This window comes from Rattus norvegicus, chromosome 17 (genome assembly GCF_021556685.1).
Source record: "Rattus norvegicus strain SHRSP/BbbUtx chromosome 17, alternate assembly SHRSP_T2T, whole genome shotgun sequence".
Lineage (NCBI taxonomy): Eukaryota > Metazoa > Chordata > Mammalia > Rodentia > Muridae > Rattus > Rattus norvegicus.
The window spans coordinates 9,955,001-9,971,488 of NC_141550.1; the positions used below are offsets into that span (position 1 = coordinate 9,955,001).

Sequence of the window (16,488 nt, forward strand, 5' to 3'; positions counted from 1 at the left end):
CTCCACCCTCCACATCTACAGTCCCAATCTATAACACCATGTGGCTTAGGTGATCCTTACTGTTAGAGACTGTGAAAAATGGAATCGTCGCTCTACTCTGGAATCATTGGGTAACTTGAAAATGATCTTGACACTGTCAGGGTCATCTGGGGAGGGTTCAGGGGGCAGGCACTCCAGCTTCCTCTCCTTCTCCTCCTGTAAGTTCTAGAGACAGAGCAAAGGTGAGGATGTGGCCGAACAGGGGTGTAAAGGTCACGAATGTTCACTGAAAACTGACGAACAATCACTGAGGGGCCAGGAGCACAGCTCAGCAGGTAATGGGGTGTGGGCCCTGAAGGTACAAGCCTGACACAGACTGAGCTCCATCCCAGAAATCATGGAAAGGGGGGAGGGAGACCGTCACAGAAGCCTCTGGCATGTGTGTACCGTGCTCTCACATCGCATACACAGAATGGATAAATAAACGCTCCCTTATTCCCTGGTCGAGTGAGACAGGGTCTCATCATATAGCCCCGGCTGGCCTAAAACTTGGTATGTAGATCAGGCTGCCCTCAAACTGATAAACTGGCCTCAATCCTGCCTCTGCCTTTTGAGTGGTAAGATTAAAGGCCTGCACCACTACATCCAGCTGGACAAAACTTTAAAAGCAACCCCTCAAAAAACCCCCTCTTGGGGTTGGGGATTTAGTTCAGTGGTAGAGCGCTTGCCTAGGAAGCGCAAGGCCCTGGGTTCGGTCCCCAGCTCCGAAAAAAAGAAAAAAAAAAGAAAAAAAAGAAAAAAGAAAAAAAAAAAACCCTCTTGGTAAGAAACAAGGACCAGGCCTACTGTACCACACGCACTGCTGACAGGGACAGGCACTGGGTCCTGGGGAAAGGGTGTGTCCTGGCCAGAAGCAAGCAGCAAATCGAAAGGCAGGGAACAGAGGTGTGGCTCACCTGCCGCCTTCGCTCCTCCGCCAGCTTCTGCTGCTGCACCTCCTCCTCCTTCCGGCGCTTCCGCTCTCTCTCCTCCCTTTTCTTCCTCTCTTTCTCCTGGTCTGCCCTGAGAGAAGCCAGGTAGGCTTCATCCTGCTGTTGTCTCAGCACCTGGGTTTGGTTCCTTTCTTCCCTGCAGATGGAGGAGAAGCGTTCAACACTAACTTTACAAACTTGTTTTCCTGGCCGGTGATCCTCCTCCTGCTCACTCATCTCTAGGATAGAACCAAGGGCAGGCCGTGTGCACAGCACAGCAGGCAAGAGCATTTCCTGACCTCCCTTGTCTTGCAGGCCAGTCCCAAGCTTGAGATCCTCCTGCTTCAGTCTTTCAAGTACCGAGATTAGAGAAAAGTCCACCATGCCCAGCTCCTGGCTTCTACTTTATTAAATAATCTATTTCTTAAGGAGACAAGTGTCCTGCTTGTTGCTACTGTGAATTTGACACAAGTGGACACACCTGAGAAGAGAGAACCACAAGTGAGAGACTCCCAGGGCTATGGGGAAGCCTATGCGGCACTTTCTTAGTGATTCATGTGGGAGGACCCAGTCTACTGTGGGCAGTGCCACCCCCTAGGCAGGTGGTCTGAGATGGCATTAGAAAACAGGATGAGCGAGGCATGAGGAACACCCAGTTAGCAGCAAACGGCCTCTCCTTCGTTTAGTTCATGTCCTGACGTCTCTCAGGACTGTCCTGACTAGTTTTTCTGTCAATTTGACACAAGGTAGAGTCTTCTGACAGGAGGACCCCAATCAGAAAACGCCTCCATAAGGTCAAGCTGCGAGCAAGTCTGTTAATTAGTAACTGATGTGGGCGGGCCCAGGTAATTGTGGGTGGAGCCACCCTGGCCTGGTATTGGTCTTGGTTCTGTAAGAAAGCAGGCTGAGCAAGCTGGTAGGCAGCACTCCTCCATGGCCTCTTTCATCAGCTCCGCCTTCAGGTTCCTGTCCAGTTTTGAGTTCCTGTTTTGACTGCCTGGATGATGAGCTGATACAGAACTATAAGCAAAATAAACCCTTTCCTCCCCAGCTTGCTTTGGTCCTGGTGTCTTATCCCACCAACAGAAACCCTGACTAGGACACAGGTTTTATATACCTCGAGATAGTCTCGAAACTTACTATGTATTCAAGGATAGCCCTCAATTTCTGATCCCTTTCCCTCCCAGTGTTAGGAACTCAAGTGCATTCCCTGTTTATTTTTTCTTCTCCTGGAGATTTGGGAGCAGGGTAGAAATGCCACCCATGAAGGCATTTCCTAGAGCAGAGCAAAGCAAACTCATTGGCATTTGGGATCAAAATTTGGGTGTAGCTTTGTAGGCAGCGCTACCCACTGAGCTATCTCATGGCTCTGCACTTAACTCTCTGACAATCTCTTGCGTTTAGATAGTGAACTTTAGTCATTTTCAACTCCAATCCTCTCTCATCCCCTCCCTTTGCACCGGAACCTTCTCAGCAAATCCTCCTGACCCTGCCCTTCTCAATGTGGCCATTGAGCATGGTTTCTTGACAGAGGGAAGTTGGGAGTTATTTACAGAAACTTAGGAGCGATTTCATCTCTCCACCTCTGCCTTTCCTCTTGTCCTGCCCCCCACTCCCACCCCCGACATCCCTGAGCCTTGAGGAAGGACCACAGCTGAGCCAAGCACTTGGCATATCTCTTCTCCACACTCTGGTCACCTAGAGGCTTTGGCATGCGCCCTTCTTCATGTGCTTATTTGTACATGATGCTGAGGAAGGAGCCGGCATGCCACATGCCACAGCACACACGTGCAGGTCGGAGGACACCCTGTGGGAGTCAGTTTTCTCCTTCCACCATGTGGGTCCTGAGGACTCAGGCTTGAAAGAAGTGTAGTCTTGCTGGCCCTCAATCTTTTTTTTTTTTTTTTTTTTTTTTTGGTTCCTTTTTTTCGGAGCTGGGGACCGAACCCAGGGCCTTGCGCTTCCTAGGCAAGCGCTCTACCACTGAACTAAATCCCCAACCCCTCTGGCCCTCAATCTTTTTTTTTTTTTTTTTAAAGATTTATTCATTTATTATATATAAGTACACTGTAGCTGTCTTCACACACACCAGAAGAGGGCATCGGATTTCTTTACAGATGGTTGTGAGCCACAATGTGGTTGCTGGGAATTGAACTCATGACCTCTGGAAGAGCAGTCGGGTGCTCTTAACTGCTGAGCCATCTCTCCAGCCCTCTGGCCCTCAATCTTTTTTTTTTTTTTTTTTTTTTGGTTCTTTTTTTCGGAGCTGGGGACCGAACCCAGGGCCTTGCGCTTCCTAGGTAAGCGCTCTACCACTGAGCTAAATCCCCAGCCCCTCTGGCCCTCAATCTTAAAAAAAAAAAATTTATTATTCTTTTTAAAACTCTGTGTGTGTGTGGGGGGGGGAGGAAGGGAGGAAGGGGGAGAGAGAGAGAGAGAGAGAGACAGAGACAGAGAGACAGAGAGACAGAGAGAGACAGAGAGAGAGACAGAGAATATATACACAGAGTGGAATCTCCCAGAACTGGAATTACTGGAACTGCCCATCTTTAGTGCTGGGAGCTGAACTGAGGTCCTTTGGATCTTAGATACTGAGCCATCTCTCCAGCCCCTCCATTTATTTTCTGGGACAGGGTTTCTCAATGAACCTGAAGCTCGTTCACTGTCTAGACGGCAAAGCTGGAGGGTCCTCCTGTTTCCGCTCTGCTTGGTGTTGGGGTTACAGCTGCACACAGCTGGTCCTCGCTCACACAGAAAGCACCGTGGATGGCTGTCCCCCGTTACCCTGGAGCGGCTGCTGATGTCTGCACCAAGCTCAGGCAGTCGAGTCTGGACCCCAGAAGGACAGGGCTCAAACAACTTCCCGAGAGCTGAAACAAGGGAAGCTGAGTGCTTCCAACTTAGCTAAATTGCTTGAGTTCACCGTCATAGCACGAGCCGAGGGAACCTTGCTTTGAGGCTGTAAAGCAGTGCAGGCGTGCAGTCGGCATCCAGGGTGAGAGGGGTGAAGGGACACAGCAGGCCTGGGCTAGAGCTCTCAACCCTGGAGACTGAGGCTGCCTCAGGGGCAGAGGCTCGGAACAGACTGACACACAGACACCTGGCTATTGTCCACTGCTACACAACTTGCTTGGTGTGTGGAAAAACCATCTATACAGCTGGTGCCCAAAGTGATGTATGTTGAGCATGAGTAGGTAAATGGGCTGGCCTTTCATTTGTTTGTTTGTTTGTTTGTTTTTTTTTCTTTTTTCTTTTTTTTCGGAGCTGGGGACGGAACCCAGGGCCTTGCACTTGCTAGGCAAGCGCTCTACCACTGAGCTAAATCCCCAACCCCTCATTTGTTTTCTATTATTATCTTCAGAGTAAGCAAAGGGAGACGTGCACAAGTGTCTACAAAACTAGAAGCACCCTAGGATGGTCAATGCTTTTCAGTTTCTTCTTTGACTTTCCCATTTCCAATTTTCTATCACTATTGTACATAACTCATGTAATGGGGAAGTTATAATCAGCTCGCCTTTTCCACATGAAGTTCTGTCTATGATGGTCCGCACTCTGAACTCTCCTTCAACATGAAGCAAAGGCTTTGAAAGTGCCCAAGACAAAGGAAAGTAGTTTGTGGAGCCCCAAGTCAGTTGTCCAAACATCATCTGTCTCTTTCCAGAAAAGAACCCCCTAGTACCTTTCTAGGCGTTCTGACACCAGGTAAGTCTGGTTTGCATCCATAATGAACGTCAACTGGTTGATGAGGTCATCAGGTTGAATGAGGCCTTCGAGCCTTCCTACCACAGTCATTCGCCGGTCCTTCAACATAATCATAGCCAGGAATGGATAGGTGTTCTCTCGTAAAGCCTGGGAGACTGACACAGAGACCCAAGAGATCAAGCACAAGACTTGGGATGCAACAGACCAATCCTCAGACGTATACTCTTGGATGGGAAAAGGGAAGGTGTCATCTCTTCTTTTTCTACTGCTTTCTTTCTTTTGTAATAAGTAACTGATGGAAACACACTTAGAGATTTCTGTCTGTCTTATGTATGTCAGTACTTGTCTCATGGACACTTGAGCATCACATGCATGCACGGTGCCTGTAAAGGCTGGAAGAGCGTCAGACTCCTTGGAACCTGTGAGCTGCCATGTGGGTGCTGGGAAATGAACCTGGGTCTTCTGGAAAAGTGGCCCATGTCTTAACCGCTGAGCCATCACTCCAGTTCCTCTACAGTTGTGTGCAGACATTAGAAGATAGCTTTCTGGGGGGTTGGGGATTTAGCTCAGCGGTAGAGCACTTGCCTAGCAAGCGCAAGGCCCTGGGTTCGGTCCCCAGCTCCGGGAAAAAAAAAAAAAAAAAAAAAAAAAAAAGATAGCTTTCTGGAGTTGGCCCTCCTCTCCCACCCTTTTGGATAACCAAACTCAGACTCCCATTTCATCAGCCTGGCCTGGTCTCCTCATTTTTTCTGTCACAAGTGTGTATTCCTGAACTGAGTGAGGTGAGTGCTTAGAGCAGCAGGAGGCTTTTTCGTAAGTTTCCGTCATGCTGGGAAAGGCCTCAAGTTCTAAGACGCTGTCTCCTGAGTGGAAGAGAAGGCTCTGCAAAGACTCTCATGACCGCTTAGGTATAATCTCTCCAAATGTGCAGAGCCAGGGCCACCGGACACAATGCTGCTGTTCTTGGCTGCATGCTGGTGGCCGTGGTTTTCTCACCACATATGTTCCCCGTCTTTTCCTCCTCATCTAACTCCTCCCCTACCTCATTTTCCTAGTCTTTCTTTTCCCTTAGCAAGGGTAGTTTTTCTGCTCCAAGTAAAGTTAAAAAGTTGGTCTATAAATAACCAAAATTTTACTATGATACAATTGCATCTATATTCTTATGCTATGAAAAAGAAATTGTATCCTTTGTGCCATCTATCTGCTAGCCCCACAGAGCCATATTAGAACACAGGCTGCCGAAAAATACCACATGTTCATAAATCAATTAGGAGTAAAGATTTAAAAGACGCAGGAGAAACAGCTACAGTATATTTGGTTCTGAACACCAGGCACTGATGCCTACCTAGGTGTTAGCACATACAGAGGTTGCTGGACAAAACGGCTACAAAATGACTGTATTTTCACCACTGGGTATGTTTGTATTGTCTGATGGTTTCTGAAAACACTGATCTCTAACTAAGAGTTGCTGCCAGAAAGTCTGAACTCTCTGTACCCACTGCCAGCGCTCTAGCACTCAACAGCAAACTCATTCCAGAGTTCTGTTGAAAGCCTGGGCAGAGAAGAGGAATGCCTAGCAAGAGCCTGTTAAAATTAGACAAAACTGACTTAAAATGAGAGTCTCTGGCAATGGTTAGTTATAAAGAATGGGCCTTAAACTCTGTCTGCCCCAGTCAAACCCCAACCGTATGCTAACTGTATGCCTGGATCTGTCTTAAGCTCTCTGCGATTGTTTCATCCATCTCAAGGAAGAAATAATACAACAGTCATCTCTCAGACTGCTGACAAAATTAAATGACTTCAACTAGCATTGCGTCTACCACAGAACCACCACCTGAGTGACAGCACAGCATGTTTCTCCAGACTTCCCCAAGGATATTCTGACCTCTCACTAAGGCAGCGGAACACAACTTACCCCTGTACCCCTCCGGTTTGTTTGTAGAACAAGCCCAAAAAAGCATCCGGCTGTTTATCAGCGAGATGACCTCAGGTGCGCAGAGAGCATTGCTGTGGAACAAGACAAGACAGCGTGAGAGCAATCTGCCAACTATACAAGTCCGAGAAGAAAGAAAACGACTGGACTACTTACCGGCAGAACTCATCAGAGTCCTGGTGGTCATCCCCATGAAGATAAACCAAAAGAAATCGAAGTTCCCGCTTGGCGTCACTAAGTGCCTTTGAGAGACAAAAGACCACAATTCACTACTAAGATCTAAACTACTGTTCAGGCTAAGGGTCCAGATGAAGGTGACTATTGACCAACATTAGCAACTAGAAAGAGGGGAGGGAAGTGGGGTTGCAAGGGAGACGAGACTACATACTTCCCGGGCTGCTGCCTTTGCAGCCACCCTGGCATCGCCCTCCTTACAAAGCCCAAGCCAACAGCGTTAATGAAAAGCCTGTCGTGCTGTTAGACCTTATGCTGCATCAGGCACATGAGGTCGAAGGAGTGACACAAATAACTCCTAACGGTCTCAGAAAGTCAGCTGGTACCATAGTTTAAAGGTAAAACAGGACACTGTGACTATGTAAAAGCAATTTTGCAGCTACAAAATTCTTTCCAATAAAAAATTAGCTACAAAAAGGAGTTGGATCCAGCAAGTGGACAAGCAAGCAGGAAGGACCAGGGCACCCACAGGTACCCTGAAGAGCACAGGGTTCATAAGATCTTCTGAGACAAAGCAAGTGTCCATGAGTCTTGTCACTTAGGAATGGTATGCTCCTAATTGCCTGTAATTCCCAGGATGGCTAATGTACTCTACCCTCAAGGTCACCCAAAGAACAGCTGTCCCCCTCATCCCTGCTATCTGCAGCCCTGAGCAGGGTGTCTAGCTGTGTATAGCAGGTATGCGATGTGTGCTGAGTAGAAAGCAGCAGCCAGCATGAAGATCAACTGTGAGAAAAAGCAGATGTGGGTAAAGCAGAAGCAAGAGTGAGCTGCCTCTCCAGGTAAGAATCAGGAATTCCAGACACTCCATAAGAGCCCCTTTAGCACATGTCTGTGCTATTCTTTACTGTTCTCTGACAAATTCTATATGCCTACAACCCAGTTTTCCTCCCGAAAGGAGACAATGAAAGGTCTCTATGGCTTAGTTTGAATCAAACGAGCTACCCTGGACCTATGGTCTAAATCCTATTTAGGTCTGTCAGGAATCACAACAAGGTCAGCTTCTGCCTTGAAGGTGTGTACAGTCTGATAACACAGCAAGACGTGAGCACAAGTCAGGTAAGGAGGAAAGTCAAGTTGCTATGAATGTAAAAACAGAGGGTGGAAAACAAAAAGGAAGATCAGTGCTTTTGAAAGCAAGGTAGGGCGAGAGAGGGAAGGAATGGAGTGGTTAGGAGAGGGCAGTATGAGTGGTGGGAGGACAGCAACAGCAAGGCGCCGAGGTAGGGAAGTGTTTGGGGAAGGGTGCAGTGGGAACCTAGGGAATGAGGAAACAAGCTATGCAGAAAGGACATCACAAGAATGGGGCTAGATCAGGAGGCTAGAGAAAAGGCTTGCGCCTGCCTCTGTTTAAATTTCTCTAACCAACTAAGAGCTACTGAAGGCTTTTGTGAGTGTAAGAGCACCATGATCACAGCTAAGCTACATTTTCCTTTGAGGACAGTCATATTGGTGCTAAGCTATGCTTTCCTTCGAGGACGGTCATATTGGTAAGTTGGCATCTGTTTGGTTTGTGGCACTGACCTGGCTGTACGTTCCCTGGTAGAAGACAGGGTGTGCCCTCCCATATTTCTCTTCAAAAGAGTGCATAAATGAAACAATGTCCCCAACAGGGTCAGTGACCCGGCTGCGAGGGTCAGGCCGTATAAAACGAAGAGCAAACCTGGGGAGGAAGGAATAAATATCACATGAATTGGCTTATTGTAGCGCATATGGGGTGGGCCAGTTTGCACAGATTTTTCTAACAGAGCCAGAGGACGGTAGCAGAGGAGTGAGTGGTCAGTGAGTGGCTACTAAATAAACCTCAAGGGAGAGCCACAGAGCTGCCAAGAGTCCACTCTCTGTTCAAGAAGATTTCACACAACTAGGACAACATTCCAGTGCTGGCTTGACCATCCCAAGTGCTCTCTATAGAAAAACAGGACTAGAAGGCTTGGGTAAGGAAGATCAAAATCCCAGACACTGTCTAACATGGCAGCCACTAACTATTTATGGCTGTTTTAAATGCATTAAATTAAATACAATTCCAATTCAGTGCCTCAGTCACACCTACCATGTCTCAAGTGCTCAACAGACAAATGTGGTCAGTGATTCGCACACCAAATAATGCAGACAAAGAATGTGTCTTAATTAAAATAAATAAATAAATAAATAAATAAATAAATAAGAAAAAGAAAGAAAGAAAAGATGCAGTGGACAATCGCTGCTCTAGAACAGGCCCCTCTCTGGGTCTCCCACTCCCAGTTCCCTCCGTATGTTCTTCTGGTTCTGATTTCTCAGCTAATGCTCTCAAGTTAACAACAGGGACTTCACACCTGAACTCAGTTACAACATAGTGGCTCTTCAAGTGGGCATGTAAATTCGCATGATGTGTTTACACTGATGGCATCCATGGAAGGAGTCATAAAACTGACCCAGACGGGGAACTGGTGGCTACTTTAGATCTAGACATGCAGTGCCCCATGGGTCCGCACATGTACCCTAAGGGCCTCTGCCACCCTGCGCCACACCCTTTCTTATGCTTTAGGTCTCCAGACACGTTTACAGGGCAAGGAGGCTGTGCTACAGTTCACATTCAGTTGCCTGGACGACACCATCGCACTAAAATTAGTAAAACATGCCATGCACATTTTCCCAAGGAAAGCAAACAATATTTACTTAAATTTTTAGTATAGAAAACGTGAGTAAACTTGGATAACTTTCTTTACCAATTCTTAGGCCTACTCTTTTTCCCCCTTCCCTTTGTTAGTTTTTTGAGATACGGTTTCTCTTTGTAACAGCCCTGGCTTTCCTGGAATTCTCTCCACAGATCAGGCTGACCTCAAACTCAGAGGTCCACCTTGCTCTGCCTCCCTAGTGCTGGAATTAAAGGCGTGTGCCTGCTAGTTTGAGGCCAGCCTGGTTTACAGAGTGAACTACATACAGTTACAGCAAGAGCTACACAAGAGAAATCATGTCTCAAGAAACTGAACTAAACAGACAAATTTCCCATGAGTATTTTTCCTGAGTCATCAAACCAAATTCATCAATATGAACAATCCAGGAACACTGAAGACATGAACTCTTAGCTCCGTATATAGGGAAGTACTTATAAATGCTTCAGAAGGCTGGTGCTCCCACTGATTTCTTTGAGAAGATTATGTAATGGCTCTCTAAGTATCCAAATTCTAGGAAGGGGCAAAGGCTTCAAGTCCACTGTTTCTCACTGCAATGTATCTCAACAGCCAACGCAGTCTAAGCCACACGTGTCAACTCAGTCTTCACTGTGATTTTCAAAAATGTTACGATTCCACATAAAACAGAAATGGCCTTGCAATGGCCAGGTGGTGGCATTGCTCGCCTCTAATCCGGGCCCTGGAGATGCAAGGCAGGTGGTCTCTGAGTCTGAGGCCAGCCTGATCTACAGAATAAGTTCTAGGACAGTCAGAGCTACACGGAGAAAAGGAAAATAAAACAACAAAACCCCTATCAACAAATAAACAAACCAAACTTGAAAACAAATTTTGCTACAGCAAGGACACCACTGAGCAGACCAACCCCTGAGCTGGTCCTCACTCCAGCATCTGGATCTGCCAGGGCCACTTTGTGTACATTGTACCTCATGTTCGTCCTTCACCCTCCCTACCCTGTCAGACTCTTGCCTCATTCTCAAGTGGTTACAGACTGATGCTACCACACCCAGCCTCCAATAGATATTTTGGCTTTTAGCAAGGCTTGGGTGGGTATGGCTCTGTGCTAAGCCTGACCTGCCAGCAAGTCAGGTTATACGCAACAGTCCTCGCTCTGTACGCTGGAGCTTGCACGGTGAGTTATCTGAACGGTGCACAAGGAAAGGCAGATGGAGAAGGTATGAACAAGTGGTGTACATACAAAAGGGTTCCAGTGTCAGTAACCTAAGCATCGCCAGGGCAGAGGGCAACGTACAAAACACTGCCTAGAAAGATGCCAACAATCTACGGCTAAGTGGGGAATCTTGGAGCAAGACAGTCTAGTGGGACTGTGATCAGCCAGAGGAGAAGTAGTTTGGGGTGAAAGTTCCTGGAATATAAAATCAGGAGACAGATAAGGGGGTTAGAAAGGAAAGGGCATGGGGATTCCCTCGGGAATGTAGCAGTGACAACAATGGTGGGGGGAGGGGAAGACCAATAAATAAACATAGGCAGATCCCCGTGGTTCTTACACACAACAGCCAGGACCAATGTGAAGCCAATTATAACACCTTCCACTAGGCAACAATTTATAACACTTTTACTACAGTAAGAGGAAGTGCAGGAAGAGAATTTAATCTGACAAACAGGCTACCCTACCCTCGGTGTCAGCCCCAGGGCCGACCTGATTGTTAGGAGCATATAAACACGAAGGTACATACCTAAATATATCAAGTATCGTGTAATAGGTAAACCGGAATGGAAGCATTATCAAGTAATAACCCCATCCAAGCAGGCCCTGGAATTCCAAAAACAGAGTTAGAGACCCGTCCTCTGATGTTCAATACTTGCAGGAAATGGCTAGTTCATGTTCCCATACCCCCACCCCACTATGGTGATTCCTCTGTCTCCTAACAACGCTCTTCCTGCCAGGGTTCCTTAAATGCGACTGCTTTTGTATCTATCATTTCATCTAAGACTATTGTTTCTCACAGAATTTTTGCTTTAAATCTTCATAACATTCTCCAGCAACTCAGATCCATTGTCAACGGTTTCCCCGCATAACATATTCATTCTTTCCATCTTATATTTAGACTCAATACATGGCACATAGAAATAGCAAGAAAAATAACTGGTATTGCTTTAGACACTTACATACAACAGTAAGACCGCCATCACAGGACATCCTCCTCTACCTACGACTCGTAGTTATAACACTATCAATCTATCTCATTGCTCTTTTATACAAACAGAGCTGACTACCAGACTGTGTCAACATGTCCTGTATGATCATCGGAGTCAGCTCAAAGCTAAACAGGGATCAGGCTCTCAAGCACAAAGTGAGGTCCAGTTCAAGCTGAAGAAACATGGGGTCACAGGAAATTACTCCCTGAGGAATGTATTGCTCTAGGAATCTGGTTTATATATTTGATTTGTTTTTGTTTGTTTGGTTTTCCTTCTGTTTTTGAGACAGGGTCTCCCTTTGTAGTTTTGGCTGTTCCAGAACTCACTGTAACACAGGCTGGCCCACCTCAGGCAGACATTGTAGAAGTTCAGACAGTTCTTACTTGGCTATCTACTCTTCTACTTCAGTCTCTCTTCCCTTTATGTATGGCTTTGATCTCTGTGGTTTCTGTAGTACCCTGAGTCAACTGGGGTCTGAAAATATTAAACGGAAAATGCAAGCCCTAAACAAGTCCTAAGTTTTAAACTACAGACTGAGTAGTGTGAGAGTGCACCATGCTGCTGCTCAGGACGACTCCTCATCCAGCCTTCATCACGGGACAGCAGCCTCTCAGTCTCTTAGGAGCCACCCTGGTTAGCAGTGTCCAGGGTGCTGCTTGTGTTCAAGTAATCCTTGTTGTACTTAAAGAATGGACCCTGCCAGGCATGATGGTTCACACTTGAATGCCTGCAGTGAAGACGCAGAAGTAGGTGATCTCTGTGAGTCTGAGGCAGCCTGAACTACGCAGCATGTCCAAGAGTAGTAGGGCTACATAGCGGGAGCCTGTCTCAAAACAACCAAACACCCCAAAGTGGCCATGCTAGAACTGACATGACAAAGGGAAACCACAAAGTGATCCTGTTGAGAGAAAGGTCAGACTTAGGGAGTCCTATGACAAGGTTGCTAAGATCTTTAGTAACGACAATCTTTTTTCATAAAATTGTCAAGGAAGTCTGTGCTAGTTTTGCTGCGGCATCTTAACTAGCAAAAAAGTGACAGCAAAAGCTCCGGGAAGACATTAAAAGCAATGAACAATAAGGCTTAGTAGCCCCGGAGTTCAGGGCCTCTACTGAAGACTGTGCCAGGTCACCCTCTACACAAAGCGTGTGAGGAAGCCCACAGTCTCTGGGGCCAGCTGCACTGTGTGGCCTAGGCTGGCCTCAGATCCTCCTGCCTCAGCACTCTTTTCTGTTTGTTTGTCTGCTTGTTCTTAATTTAATTTTGTGTATATGGGTGTGCTGCCAGCATGATGTCTGAGAACTATGTGTGCATGGTGCTTGCGGAGGTTGAAGAGGGCACCGGATTCCCTGGGGCGGGAGCTACAGATGGCTGTGAGCTGCCATGTGGGTGCTGGGAATCTAAGCCTGGTCCTCTGCAGGAGCAGCCAGTGCTCTTGACTGCTGAGCCATCTCAATAGTCAATCTTTTTTTCTCCCTGAGACAGTGTCTCATGACAGAGCAGTGGCAGTCCTTGAACTAGAGACCCTCCCATCTTAGCCTCCCAACAGCTAGGACCAGAGGCATGCACTACTCTGTCAGCTCTCAAGGAATTTTTGAAACATTAAGTACTCCATATACACAAATGAAAAAATGTGATAATGGAGTAATTGTAATTGCTCTAGGATCAAATAAAGTGCTTAACTTTATAAAAAAAAATTCTTTTTTTTTCTTTTTTTTTCTTTTTTTTGGAGCTGGGGACCGAACCCAGGGCCTTGCGCTTGCTAGGCAAGTGCTCTACCGCTGAGCTAAATCCCCAACCCCGTATAAAAAAAATTCTTAATGCATGTGTAAGAGGTGTCATCATTCAAAGATAAGAAAAGCTCCATTAAGGGGCTGGGGATTTGGCTCAGTGGTAGAGCGCTTGCCTAGGAAGCGCAAGGCCCTGGGTTTAGTCCCCAGCTCTGGAAAAAAAAAAAAAGAAGAAGAAGAAAAGCTCCATTAAGTTCTTTGGAGTTCACAATCAGCTATGTATCTAATTTCCTTAACTAGATCATGAGAAATCAGGTTGTAAATAGGAAATTTAAGACGACAGTCTGGGCTACACAGTGAGATCCTGCCTCAGAGAGAAACAAAGTGGGGCTGACAAAGTGGATCAACAGCTAGAGGCCAAGCCTGCTGACTTGAATTTGACCCATATGGTAAAGGAGAGAGCTGACTCTTCAAGTTGTCCTATGACCTCCATGCAACACAAAAACTAAAATGAATGAAAGATGACTCTGAAGGAAGGAGGGGGAGACAGTGCGGGAGAGAAAAGGAAGGAGGAGCAGAGGAAGGGAAGGGGAAAGAGAATGAAAGGGAAGGGAGAGGGAAGGAGACGCTGAGGAGCAGTGAGCTCTTAACCTCTACACACCACAGCAGCAGGTACCTAGTCCACCCCAGAAATGTAAGTGCACCGCATCTTTACTTCAGGACCAATTTCAAAACAGTGGCACAGAACTCCCACAGAGTGTAAGCACTTCCTCAAAAGTAGCTAAAATCAAGAAAACTCAGGTCACAAAGAACTTATCAGATTTGACTTAATGGTGGGAGGTTGCCAGCTATGGAGGTAGTTCACGCAGCAACCCTGCTAAGGCTGAGACAGGAGGAATGTCCAAGGTATAAGGCAGCCTGTCCAGTCCAGCCTGGGCTACAGAGTAAGATCATGTCTCCAAACAAAACAAAACAAAACACACACAAAAAGGGGAGGGAGGCTGGAGAGACGGCTCAGCAGTCAAGAGCACTTCCTGCCCTTATAAAGGCCCCGGGTTTGGTTCCCAGCACCCTCACATTTGCTCAGAGCAGCCTATGTCCGGTTCCCAGGGCTGCAGTGCCCTCTTCAGGCTCCCGTGGCTCGTGGACACATGTGGGTCACAAATATGCTCAGAAGCAGCCTTACTCAGCCTTCAGTAGACATTTCAAAAGCAAGCTGCTCAAAATGAGGTACAGAAAACACTTCCTCAGTGAAGAACAGAAAACAGTTCCTACAGCAGTTCATTAAAAACCTAAGTGGAATGAAGGAGCCCATTAAGCCTTCCAGGCCACAGCTATCAGGGAGACTGTGAAAACTTGTGCTGCTCCATCATACACAGCTAACAAAACTAAATGGGTGAAATCATGAAAGGAGGCTATTCTAGCTACAACACTTGCCCTTGGTTGTGGTCTTGAGACAACGTAGCTGTAGATCCTGTGGTCAGCTGTATTAACCTGTAGGGGTCGAGATGGAGGTGGATTGAAAACACTTGGTACACCCTCTTGCTCATTCAGTCTGTCCTGGACGGCAGCCTGTGAGGGAAAAAAACCACAACGGCAGAACTTCAGTGATGCTCAAATAAACCCACAAGGAAACTACTTCATGCCTCAAAACAGGATGAGTATCATGTGACAGCGTACATGATGAGTCCACACCCAGAGACCTTTCTCCTGCTGTACTGTGGGGCAATGGGAGTCTCACACTTTAGAGGAGAACAGCGAACTTGTCTTGAAACCACACTTACACAGCAAGCACACTGTTAGTATATGTTATCCAGAATAGCTAAAATTAACATGCTTTACCATAGAAGCCCAGGAAAAGCGGTGCACAGGAGACGGTATGAACAGCAGAGGCAATGCTGTGCAGTGGGCAGTGCTGATTGTTGGTATTGGACAGTCAGCTTTGACAAGGAGGATGGAGTCTAAATACATCTCTGCAGCCCAGAAAGAGCCTAAGTTAAGTTTGTGCAAAATGAAGGAAATTTAGTGCTTAAAATTAATCTGAAAACATTAAAAAAAATACATATTTGTTAAGAAAAAGTGAGAAGGGGGCTGGAGAGATGGTTTAGTGGTTAAGAGCACTGACTGCTCTTCCAGAGGTCCTGAGTTCAATTCCCAGCAACCACATGGTGGCTCACAACCATCTGTAATGGGATCCGATGCCCTCTTCTGCTGTGTCTGAAGACAGCTACAGTGTACTCACATACATAAAATAAATCTCTGGGGGAAAAAAGTGAGAAGGAACTCTTCAAAGTGGGAGAAATTTAAGGTACAGTTAACTTAATTTGAAAATCTGAACATTCAGGGCTGGAATGCAGCTCAGTTGAGTGCTTGAATATACGAGGCAGAAAAATCACTGCTTTAATCCCAGAACTCAGAACGCAGAGGAGGTTTGTGGTTATTGAGCTACGCAGGAAGTTCGAGTCTACCCTTGGCTTGAGAGTGTCTCAAAAACAGAACAAAACAAAATCACCAGGGGAAAAAAAAACAAACACCTTCACTGTCTCTCTAAATTCTAATTTCTGTCCTAGTTTTGTGACAAAATTGGCCATACCCAAAGAGATGCCTGGCTTCCCCTTTTCCATGATCTACTTGTAGTGTTAGGGGAAATGTGACAATGCCAGAAAGACCTGGGACATAGTTTACGGTGGAGACTTTGGTAATAGTATCTGTCAACCATATAGGCAGCCAATCCTATCAACCATGCCTAAATAATGAAGACCAACACAACAAACAAAAACTAACAACAAAACCCCAAACCCCAAGCCACTCTGGACACCAGCTCAGCTGTGTCTTGTGTCAGCAGTCTGTGCATGTGGTCACTCATGTGCCTGACCCTGCAGGGACGCCTTTGATACCCTGTCTCAAGTCTCTTAGCTGGCTTTAACCTACAGTAGTATCCTAGCAAACCTAACGGTCTTCAGTGTGCTGTAGGGAACTAGTAAGCCTGAGGGGGTGATGTACTTTATCTGAACTTGCACTTGTGTCAGAAGGGAGGGCTGGATGTCTTCTTTTTTTTTTTCTCTATGTTTTTTTCGGAGCTGGGGACTGAACCCAGGGCCTTGCGTTT

At 46.5% G+C, this 16,488-nt stretch overlaps 1 protein-coding gene across 5 annotated transcripts in view; it reads right to left on the reverse strand.

The window, feature by feature from the left end:
• Faf2 (Fas associated factor family member 2) overlaps positions 1-16,488 on the reverse strand; it is a 42,048-nt gene that overhangs the window by 6,839 nt on the left and 18,721 nt on the right. For 2 of the 5 annotated variants that reach the window (NM_001399396.1, NM_001017445.2), the window contains 8 exon segments: positions 61-204; positions 936-1,107; positions 4,630-4,807; positions 6,568-6,659; positions 6,742-6,827; positions 8,344-8,482; positions 11,189-11,265; positions 14,817-14,951. In NM_001399396.1, coding sequence (NP_001386325.1) covers positions 61-204; positions 936-1,107; positions 4,630-4,807; positions 6,568-6,659; positions 6,742-6,827; positions 8,344-8,482; positions 11,189-11,265; positions 14,817-14,951 — 1,023 coding nt within the window. 5 annotated transcript variants of the gene reach the window in all.